At 57.9% G+C, this 10,718-nt stretch overlaps 2 protein-coding genes across 2 annotated transcripts; both read left to right on the forward strand.

Moving 5' to 3' along the window:
- Nucleotides 1-662: 662 nt before the first annotated feature.
- MANF (mesencephalic astrocyte derived neurotrophic factor) lies at nucleotides 663-4,967 on the forward strand. Its single transcript, XM_047829503.1, has 5 exons — nucleotides 663-1,031; nucleotides 1,126-1,348; nucleotides 2,091-2,218; nucleotides 3,211-3,352; nucleotides 4,540-4,967. The coding sequence occupies exons 1-5, from the start codon at nucleotides 663-665 to the stop codon at nucleotides 4,722-4,724; spliced, it is 1,047 nt and encodes a 348-aa protein (XP_047685459.1). The 3' UTR covers nucleotides 4,725-4,967.
- Nucleotides 4,968-7,132: 2,165 nt separating this feature from the next.
- Nucleotides 7,133-10,318, forward strand: RBM15B (RNA binding motif protein 15B). The gene has a single exon (XM_047832239.1). The coding sequence runs from the start codon at nucleotides 7,301-7,303 to the stop codon at nucleotides 9,998-10,000; it is 2,700 nt and encodes an 899-aa protein (XP_047688195.1). The 5' UTR covers nucleotides 7,133-7,300; the 3' UTR covers nucleotides 10,001-10,318.
- The last annotated feature ends 400 nt before the right edge of the window (nucleotides 10,319-10,718 follow it).

Below are 10,718 nucleotides of genomic sequence, written 5' to 3' on the forward strand. Positions count from 1 at the left end.
AGAAAGCAGTTAAGAGGAAAAACAATTTGTACTAGTGTCCCAAAAGGTATTTTACTGTATATATTGTGGTAGCATGTTCTAAATCCAACAAGTAATGTGAATTTTAGATGTAAATATCTGCCACTTGATTCTCCCCCTTTCCCCACTCCTTTGACTGCTGTGATGTGAATTAAAGATGAATACCTGATACTGACCCACTGAATTCACTGAATGGGAGCAGCCCAAGTGCCCCTCTCCATCCCTTGTCGCTGGGCTCCAAGCCCTTTAGCCCCATAGAAACCTCTCAGCACGGAGCCAGCCTTTTCCACGCCCTGCCTTCAGCCAGCCAGCCAAGCCCTGCACTTGGAAGGGAGGGCAGCCAAAGAGGAAACCCCCTCAAGTGCTCGTCGGCTGACTCGCGGGCCCCCACCCAGGAGGCGCCCCCGGCAGCCAGGGATCCTGAGGCTCGGTGGGAAAGCCGGAGGCGGCGGGCCAGTCCTTTAGCTCCCCGCTGAGGCGGGCCGGCTCGGATCGTACAGCCACTGCACCTAAGGAGGCCAGGCGCTCCCCGAGGCCTAGGACGGCCGCTCGGAGGGGGCTCTTCCAATGAGAAATCCTCCAGCCCAGCTTCTGTCCACCCCGGCCGGCGTCCAGTTAGCTCCTACAGGACGGGTTCCGGCCTGATGCGGACATTCAGCCTCGCGGGCGCAAGAGCTTCCGCAGACGTTCCCGAAGCCTGGATCCTCCGCCCACGGTATCGTTTGAAAAAAAGAAAAGAACCTCCCCGAAACCTGGCCTGCAGCGGTCTGCTCTCCCTGCCTGCCCTTGGGGCCCCGGGGCGGGGAGGGGTTTTTCGGGCAGACGTGGGTCCCAGAGCACGGACTACTCGGGACAAGTCTGGCGCAAAGCTGAAGCCGAACCCCACACCAGTCCGCGGCGCCCCGCCTCTGTCACAGCTGCTGCCCCTACTCAAGATGGCGGCCCGGACCCCTTCCGCCGCCTTCGCGGCCGCTTCCTGCCGGCCCCCCTGGTTCAATCAGCGGCCGACAACTGTCTAGGGCCAAGGGCGGGCGAAGCTACCAGCCAATAAGAAAGGGCAGCGTGGAGCGGCCCGTCTGGGCTCCCGGGCGCGTGGACCAATGAGAGTGCGGCGTGTGGGAGGGCGCGGGGTCCGCCCGCCAATGGGGAACTACGGCGCGCGGCCGGGACCCGGAGGCAGCTCCTCACGGCGGGCGCGGTTCAGTCCGGCAGCGGCGGCGGCGGCGGCGGTGGAGGAGGAGGAGGATGTGGGCCACGCAGGGGCTGGCGGTGGCGCTGGCTCTGAGCGTGTTGCCGGGCGGCCGGGCTCTGCGGCCAGGCGACTGCGAAGGTGCGGCGGGGCCGGGGTCCGCGCACCGAGGCCGGCCTGGCGGCGGCTCTGAACCCACCCAAACCACCGAACGGCCGAGAGGCCGGGGCTGGAACGGGCGGGGGCGGCGGCCGTCCCAGCGGGGTCCGCCCGAAGAGGGGCGGACGCCGGCCTAGAAAACAGTTCCTGGGCCTAGGAAACTGGTCCAACAAGAAAAAGTTGGGACTAGATCGTGCAGAAAACTTGGCTTGAAATTGAGATAACGCCGGAGTTTCTTTCCTTTCCCATCACTGGGCAGAGGCTCTCCCTGGCCCAGGTCGGGAGTCCCCAGGGCCGGCCATGGGCACCATTCTGGGGCCGGTGGGCCTGCGAAGCCGCACCTCGGGTTCGATGTTGTATTTGGAAATGAGAAGCATTTGGATTGTTTTTGTCTTCGCCCTCCGGTTTGGCCTCTTCTGAGGTCACAGTGAGTCCATCCCAAGGACACGTGTTCAATCTCGGCTTAAACTTTATGGAAGGAGCAGGGAGGAGCCATGTGTGGGTCACTGGGTGATGCTCGTTCCCCATGTGCCCTAGGTGTACCAAGGGACCCCAGCAACCCGGAGGTGGGTTCTGCCCACCCGTGGGCACCTGAGAAAACCCGGTGATGGAAAAACTCATCTCTCACCTTGTCTGCTATTTAAATTGATGACGGAGTTCCCTCCTGGTGGATTGGGGTGCACCTTGGTGATTGCTGAGCATCTCCCTTCCCTCTCTTTTCCAGTCTGTATCTCTTATCTGGGAAGATTTTATCAGGACCTCAAAGATCGAGATGTCACATTCTCACCATCCTCTGTTGAAAAAGAGCTTATAAAATTCTGCCGGGAAGCAAGAGGCAAAGAGAATCGGTTGGTGAGTAGCTGGTTACCCTCCCTGGCTGGCCCTGCCCACTAGCCTGTTCAGGAGGTTAACTGTTCTGTTAGTATGCTAGTGTGGGACTCCAGTCTCCAGTGTTTTCATGAATTCTGCAGTTGTGAGGTTCTGTTACCCTGTTAGTATTGAATGAGCACGTACTGGGTGCTGGGCACTGGGAGTATCAGTGGGGAGAAATGACAGGCAAACAAATGACAGCAGTGGGATGAGTGTCCAGCAGAAAATAGACCACAGTGCTCTGGCAGAGAGGGGAGATGCTGATTTAGGCAAAATAGTCAAGAATCTCTCTGAGGAAGAGTTGTCATTGCAAGGCAGGAGGGAAGAGCATCCCAGGAAGAGGGAACAACCATGTGAGTGTTCAGAGGCCACGTGCAAGGACACAAGATAACAAAGTGGGCACAGGGTACGCCAGTGCTGAATTGGGACAAGAGCCCTAATGAAATGATGATTTTTGTAGCTTTAATTTCCCTGGCAATCGCTGGTTTGTCTTTTTTTATTTTTATTTATTTATTTTTTAATTTTTTAAATGTTTTTATTTATTTTTGAAGGAGAGAGAGAGCATGAACGGGGGAGGAGCAGAGAGAGAGGGAGACACAGAATTGGAAGCAGGCCCCAGGCTCTAAGCTGTCAGCACAGAGCCAGATGCGCGGCTCGAACTCACGAACTGTGAGACCTTGACCTGAGCCGAAGTCAGACGCTTAACCGACTGAGCCACCCAGGCGCCCCTGTGTGTCTTTTTTTTTAAAAGTCTGAATCCTGGCGACTCTTAAACTTATTTGGAGGTTGTCAGCTCTGGGACTGAGCATGTATTAAGAGCCCAGGGTTTACGCTGACTGAATCTGACCGCTGGTACAGAGAGGGCGTGGGGAAAGGGGGTCCTGGCAAAGAGATGTTTTGAGATATCAGTGTGTTGTGGAGGAGAAGGCTTTCAAGGGAAACCTCCTGAAGGTCATTGTCCTTTCTTGCTGCAGTGCTACTACATTGGGGCCACAGATGACGCTGCCACTAAGATCATCAACGAGGTGTCGAAGCCCCTGGCCCACCACATCCCTGTGGAGAAGGTCTGTGAGAAGCTCAAAAAGAAGGACAGCCAGATCTGTGAGCTAAAGTATGGTGAGTGTGGCTAAACCTTATTTAACAGACACGGACCCTCTGAGCTCAGGCATTAGGAGTCAACTTTGTAGCTGGGAGAGGCAGGTGAGAAACGAGAGCCTCGTGAGTTTTATAGCCGGGTAGACTGTGCTAAGTGAGGGGCAGGGTGGATCTGGCCTCATGGGTGGAGGTCTGAATAGGGCTCACTGAGGAGGTGACATTCAACATACTTTGGAGGCAGGCGGTGGATTAGCCAAGGGGAACAGCTAAAGGGAGAACATTCCAGGCTGAGCAAACAGGCAGTGCAGAGGCAGCCAGAGGCATGGCGGGTAGACAGGGCACAGAGGGCCTTGCAGATTGGTGAAGATTTGGCTTCAGATCTTTAATCTGAGTCAAGTTGGGAACATGGGATTTTGAGCAGAGAAGGGATGTGGCCTGACCTTTCCTGGCCATAAGCTCTGAAGGCCCAGCAATCTTCCTCATTTTGAAGAGAAATGCTGTGTGCGGACAGGCAGGCCAGGAGTTCCAGCTGCTACAGCATCTCTCTTGCCGACATCACTGGTGGGGAAAAGCAGGCCTCAGAAACAGGACCAGGAATAGTTGTCCTTGTCTGTAAAGTTTAAGCAGCACCAGCATATTTTACTGTGACTTGAGTGTCCAAGGGCCTGTGTTTGTCCACTTGTGTCAAGGATGCCCAGTCTCCTGACCGTGACCTGACAGGCTGTTGGCTCAAGGTCTCTCTGTGGTCACAAGTGGTTGTGGAGAGAGTAAGCTCTTGACCAGGGCCTGTGTTGGGAAATTGGAGCTAGGGGGTCTCTCTGCTCTGTCACTGTGGAGCTGTCATTCTACAGTGACTTGACCTCTACTGTGACTATTTTTTAAGGCACTTGGAGTGGGAACCACATTTCTCCTGTAAGGTTTCTCCTGTAAGAACCATGTAGCCCCCATCCCTGTCCTTGGCAATACTGCATGTCTGGGTGGATGCTGCCAGCGTGAGACCAGCCTTCAGGTGAAAGGGCCCAGGCCAGTTACCCCAGTTCAGGGCAGTGGGCACAGACACACACCTGCAGGTGTCTGGAAACGTCTGTCCCTCTCAGACCAGTAGGACTGCTTGTTTTAGCGGATGGGAGGCTGTGCTGGGGTGACCCATCCCAGGACTATGAGGGTCCGTGGCCGCTCCCACGAGCTCTCCCTACTCTCTCCTCCAGACAAGCAGATTGATCTGAGCACAGTGGACCTGAAGAAGCTCCGGGTTAAAGAACTCAAGAAGATCCTGGACGACTGGGGGGAGACGTGCAAAGGCTGTGCGGAGAAGTCTGACTACATCCGGAAGATTAATGAACTGATGCCTAAATATGCCCCCAAGGCAGCCGGTTCACGGACTGATTTGTAGTCTGCCCGCCCCCTGCTGCACCTGTGGGGAAAGCATTCCACTTGCGTCTTCCCTGCAGCCTTTTTGTAATTTATTTTTTAGGCAGGCTCCTGACAATGTCAGGTGTGAAGCCTGGAGCTCTCCTGCCGATGCTGGCTCTACAGCGCCCCCTGGGGGGTTCACTTTGTTCTGTTGCTGGTTTACTCTAGGACTTCAAAGTGTGTTTGGGAATTTTTTATTAAAGGAAGAACATTTCTAGCTGTCCCTGGAGAATTAAAGTGAATCTGAAATAGGATTTCAGCCCTAACGAAGATCCCAGCAGTTTATGCTTTCCAGTTCACAAGAGTTGTCTGCTATCTTCACATCTGCCCCTTGGCCGCCAGTGCCGGAGATGCCAGGCAGGACACGGGCTGAGACATGGGGGCTCGTGCAGGACTGGAGGCAAGCCCGGGAGAAGACTGGGTCCCATGCCTCACCCCGAGGTGACTTGGAGTGGAAGTCCCACCTGGGGAGCTGGAGGCCGAACAGCCTCTTGGCAGAGCACAGGGGGTTGAATCTGGTGTGCAAGGGAGGGGCTTATATCAGGGCTGGGTCCGAGCAGGACTGAGGGTATGTTTAGTATGGTTTTCTGGAACGATGACTTCAGTAGCTGCCTGTGTTCAGTACCATCACATTTCTAAAGATGCTCTTAGGCTGGCTTCCTCCACCAAGCACCATCCAGATCTGGCCATCTACTTGGTCATCCGAGTTTGTGGTGTGGGGTCAGTCCCAAGCCTCTGATGCCTAATTGGGGTTTTGTGAGATATGCAGGGGTCGGTTTATACAAAGAGTCAGTGAGAGCTTGCCTTTTGCCTTTGTTTACCCAAGATAAGTCTAAAATAGTTGAGGTCTTGTCCCCAGTGTCTCCAGAGTCTGTTTTTTTTAGTTACTTCTGGGGTTGGCTCTTGGGGAACCCAGTTGTCAGTGTAAGCTGTGGCTTGGTGGACACCCCTCTGCTTCTCGGGCCTGCAGAGACCACCTGAAGGGAAAGACCAGTTGTGCTTTTCCAAGAAAGACTTCAGTCTTCCTTTTTTGCAGTTTATTTATACAGTTGCTAAATTCAGTTTGCCTACACAGGCCTTGTCACAGCCTGCAGTGGCATCCACTAATGCAGTGGCCCCACATTTTGCACATCTGCAACACCACGTCTAAGAGGAAAGCAAGGCTGAGCCACTTCTCAGGCCAAGACTTCCTTGTTTTGGAGAATGAGCTGTTCGGATCTGACAAGTGCAGTGTCCTGAGCCCCTTACAGGCACTGGGAAAATCCACAGCTAAAGGCAGAAGCCTTAGGAGATGGATGGCCATGGCCTATAGGCCACACTGAACACAAGAACAGGGAAAACAACAACCGCTCCCACTGTAGGGCTGACCCCCGAGGTTATCTATGATAAAGGGTTAACTCGTCTCTTCTGGAAGTGTAGGTCAGTTCTGGCAATGTTACAGGTGTTTTCGTGTAAGCTTTCCCCCTTGCACCTGCCTCAGCTGTTCCAGGAGTGGTTTATTTATGGTTGTGGGAGGAGGAGGAGCTGGTAGGCTTTAACCCACCCCACAGTTGCCTTGCTGAAGTTGGGTCAGGTTCTGCAATGCTTCCAACAGCTCTCAGGGGAATGAAGCCATCCTGAGGGGGCTTGGGCGCCTGGGCAGAATTCATTCCACCCACCCCACTGGCCCCACATCTCGCCTGGAGGTGAACAGAAGGGCACTGGTCAGCCAGAGGTAAGCGTGGCAAGCTGTGGTAACTACTGGATTTGGCTTTGTCTTCACCCATGGCTCCGTGGCCCTGTCCTTACAGCCCACTGTCTGCTCAGGTGGCTGCAGCAGAGGGTAGGCCCAGTGGCGCCAAGGAGCCTATTCCCACTTGGTAAACGGCAGGTTTGCTGGCTCGCCTGCCAGGTCTGGCCTTGTGCATTCAGAGCCCATGGCCTCGCGGCCTTTACGGCAATCACTGCATAGGATACCAGAACGCTGAGGATGCCTGTTCTGTGGGCGGTGGGTCCTGGACGGGGCCTACGGAGGTTCTCGCGCCTGTCCATTCTGGACCCTAGTCGGGAGACGGCCGTGGTGGGGATTTGGGGGAGGCCACGTAAAGAGCCACTGGGTTAAGACCCGGGAGCCCGGCGCCCACAGACGCTGCCACTCCTACTCCACGCGTCGTGGGACACCCAGGGCCCGCAGCCCACGGGGGTCAGAGTCAGTGCAAGCCAGCCTGGCTCTCAGGAGGGCCATGAATTTCCGCGTAGCCCAGAGCCTTGGCCGCGGGGTGGCGTCAGAGCTCACTTTCAAGACCACCCGGGGTCACGTGGCACGGAGAGGCGCCGTCCGATGACGTATGCCGGCGCAGCTCTCGCCCCGCCCGCCGCCGGGTCACGTGACAGTCCGGCGCAGCCTGATAACGCGACGCCCGGCCCCTGGGCGCTGCTCCCACCCCGCCCCGCTGCCACCGCCGCGCCGAGTCCTTTTGTCCAAGATGGCGGCGCCGGGGGCGCTGCCTCCTCGGCCGCCGCCGCCGCCGCTGTGAGGGGCCTGCGGGCCGCCCGCCCGCCCGCTGCGCCGGCGCCATGAAGAGGCAGAGCGAGCGAGACTCGAGCCCAAGCGGGCGCGGCTCGTCATCGTCGGCCAAGCGGCCACGGGAGCGCGAACGGGAGGCGGAGGCGGGCGGGCGGCGGGCAGCGCACAAGGCCTCGGGCGGCGCCAAGCATCCCGTTCCAACGCGGGCCCGCGACAAACCCCGCGGTAGCGGGGGCGGCGGGGGTGGGCATCGCGACGGCCGCGGCGCCGGGGACGCGAATCACCGTGCGAGCAGCGGCCGCTCCTCGGGCTCGGGCGCCGGCGGCGGGGGACGCGGCGGCAAGGCCTCCGGGGACCCAGGCGCTTCAGGTGCTTCGCCCCGCGCGTCTCCGCTGCCGCCACCTCCGCCGCCGCCCGGGACCGAGCCCGCGGGTCCCGGCTCGTCGGCGGCCGCACCTGAGTACAAGACGCTGCTCATCAGCAGCCTGAGCCCTGCGCTGCCCGCCGAGCACCTCGAGGACCGGCTCTTCCATCAGTTCAAGCGCTTCGGTGAGATCAGCCTGCGCCTGTCGCACACGCCAGAGCTGGGCCGCGTGGCCTACGTGAACTTCCGGCATCCGCAGGACGCACGCGAGGCCCGCCAGCACGCCCTGGCCCGCCAGCTGCTGCTCTACGACCGGCCGCTCAAGGTGGAGCCCGTGTACCTGCGCGGCGGCGGCGGCGGCGGCGGCGGCAGTGGTGGCGGCGGTGGGAGCAGCCGGCGAAGCAGCAGCAGCAGCGCTGCCGCCTCCACGCCGCCCCCAGGTCCCCCCGCCCCCGCGGACCCGCTAGGCTACCTGCCACTGCACAGTGGCTACCAATATAAGCAGCGCTCGCTGTCCCCCGTAGCCGCCCCGCCGCTGCGGGAGCCCCGTGCTCGCCACGCTGCCGCAGCCTTTGCCCTGGATGCTGCCGCCGCTGCCGCAGTGGGACTATCCCGGGAGCGGGCCCTGGACTACTACGGGCTTTACGACGATCGCGGGCGTCCCTACGGCTACCCGGCCGTGTGCGAGGAGGACCTGATGCCTGAGGACGACCAGCGCGCCACGCGCAACCTCTTCATCGGGAACCTGGACCACAGCGTGTCTGAGGTGGAGTTGCGGCGGGCCTTCGAGAAGTACGGCATCATCGAGGAGGTGGTCATCAAGAGACCTGCCCGTGGCCAGGGCGGTGCGTATGCCTTCCTCAAGTTCCAGAACTTAGACATGGCCCACAGGGCTAAGGTGGCCATGTCAGGCCGGGTGATTGGCCGCAACCCCATTAAGATAGGCTATGGCAAGGCCAACCCCACCACTCGCCTATGGGTGGGTGGCCTGGGACCTAACACCTCATTGGCCGCTCTGGCCCGGGAGTTTGATCGCTTTGGGAGCATTCGAACCATTGATCACGTCAAGGGAGATAGCTTTGCTTACATCCAGTATGAGAGCTTGGATGCAGCCCAGGCTGCCTGTGCAAAAATGAGGGGCTTTCCCTTGGGTGGTCCAGACCGAAGGCTGCGCGTGGATTTTGCCAAAGCAGAGGAGACTCGATATCCCCAGCAGTACCAGCCCTCACCCCTCCCCGTGCATTATGAGCTGCTGCCGGATGGATATACCCGGCACCGAAACCTGGATGCTGACCTGCGCGTGCGGGATAGGACCCCCCCACACCTCCTGTACTCAGACCGAGACCGGACCTTTTTGGAAGGGGACTGGACCAGCCCTAGTAAAAGCTCTGACCGGCGAAACAGCTTGGAGGGCTACAGCCGCTCGGTGCGCAGCCGGAGTGGGGAACGCTGGGGAGATGGGGACCGGGGCCTGCCCAAGCCCTGGGAGGAGAGGCGGAAGCGGAGGAGCCTTTCCAGTGACCGCGGGAGGACAACCCACTCTCCTTACGAGGAACGGAGCAGGACCAAGGGTGGTGGGCAGCAGGTGGACCGGGGCTCTGATCGCACTCCTGAGCGCAGCCGTAAAGAGAACCACGCCAGTGACGGGACCAAGGAGTCAAGCAGCAATTCTCTCAGCAACAGCAGACATGGGGCTGAGGAGCGGAGTCACCACCACCACCATGAGGCTCCAGACTCTTCCCACGGGAAGAAGACACGAGAGAGCGAGCGCAATCATCGGACCTCTGAGGCTGAGCCCAAGCCTCTGGAAGAGCCAAAACACGAGACCAAAAAGCTCAAGAATCTTTCTGAGTATGCCCAGACACTGCAGCTGGGTTGGAATGGGCTCCTAGTGTTGAAAAACAGTTGCTTCCCGACATCTATGCACATCCTAGAGGGGGACCAAGGGGTTATCACCGGCCTCCTCAAAGATCACACTTCTGGGAGCAAGCTGACCCAGTTGAAGATCGCCCAGCGCCTGCGACTGGACCAGCCCAAGCTCGATGAGGTCACACGGCGCATCAAGCAGGGGAGCCCCAATGGCTATGCAGTGCTTCTAGCCACCCAGGCAACCCCCAGCGGGCCTGGCACTGAGGGGATGCCCACGGTGGAGCCAGGCCTACAGAGGCGGCTTCTCAGGAACCTGGTCTCCTACTTGAAACAGAAGCAGGCCGCGGGGGTGATCAGCCTGCCGGTGGGTGGTTCCAAGGGCAGAGACAGCACGGGCATGCTCTATGCCTTCCCGCCCTGTGACTTTTCACAGCAGTACCTCCAGTCAGCACTGAGGACATTGGGCAAGCTAGAAGAAGAACACATGGTGATAGTTATAGTAAGAGACACTGCCTAGCCCAGACCTGTTTCCAGCTCCGCATTTGTGTCACAAAAGCAGTCATTTTAAAATCTGATTCCCCACCTCCTACTCCCTTGGTTTGAATTCTCTGCTGGGTTATTTTGGTTCATTTGGTGGGGGACCAGAGTCCTGACCCCTACCAACACTAAGTTCTTAGATTTTTGAGGGTTTTTTTACAGCGATGAGCAAAGGGACTCCTGTCACATTGATTTCTAGTGTACAAGATACTGTCTGCTGTGTTCTGTATTTTTTTATTTTTTGACTAACTGTATGGAAAGTTGTCAGTAAAGCCTTTGTCAGAGGATGGATTTTTAATCCTGTTCAGAGTCTTGGTTTAATCAAGTTTTTCCCCACTGCACACAAATGCGCCATCTTTGCGGCACTGGTGTAGCTCAGAGTTCTGATGGATTGTCCGCTCTCAGTCCCTCAGCTCTTTGGGCTGAGTCAGGACTGCGTTCACATTTTTAACCTTGGCTGAGAGCAGGTGGGCTTCAATTTGCCTCTGGACCCTACCTTGCCTGGCTGAGCAAAGCCCATGCAAAGGAAAGGGGTGAGCCTAAGGTCTATAACCAGCAGCTGTGGTAGTTTTGGAGTTTTTGTTCTCTTGCCCTAAACGTGCGTGTTCATCCACTTGAGGTATAGCTGTTGGACAAGGTGCCCGATCTTGAGGTCTTTTTGCGAGCCGGTAGTCTAGCAGTTGTGTGGTCTTGTAGTC

Source organism: Prionailurus viverrinus, chromosome A2, assembly GCF_022837055.1.
Source record: "Prionailurus viverrinus isolate Anna chromosome A2, UM_Priviv_1.0, whole genome shotgun sequence".
In the NCBI taxonomy this organism is placed as follows: domain Eukaryota; kingdom Metazoa; phylum Chordata; class Mammalia; order Carnivora; family Felidae; genus Prionailurus; species Prionailurus viverrinus.

Coding starts and splice junctions, on each gene's coding strand:
- RBM15B (XM_047832239.1), top strand. CDS start 7,301: ATGAAGAGGCAGAGCGAGCGAGACTCGAGCCCAAGCGGGCGCGGCTCG.
- MANF (XM_047829503.1), top strand. CDS start 663: ATGCGGACATTCAGCCTCGCGGGCGCAAGAGCTTCCGCAGACGTTCCC. Junction 1,032..1,125: donor TCAATCAGCGGCCGACAACT/GTCTAGGGCCAA, acceptor GACCAATGAGAG/TGCGGCGTGTGGGAGGGCGC. Junction 2,219..3,210: donor GAGGCAAAGAGAATCGGTTG/GTGAGTAGCTGG, acceptor TTCTTGCTGCAG/TGCTACTACATTGGGGCCAC.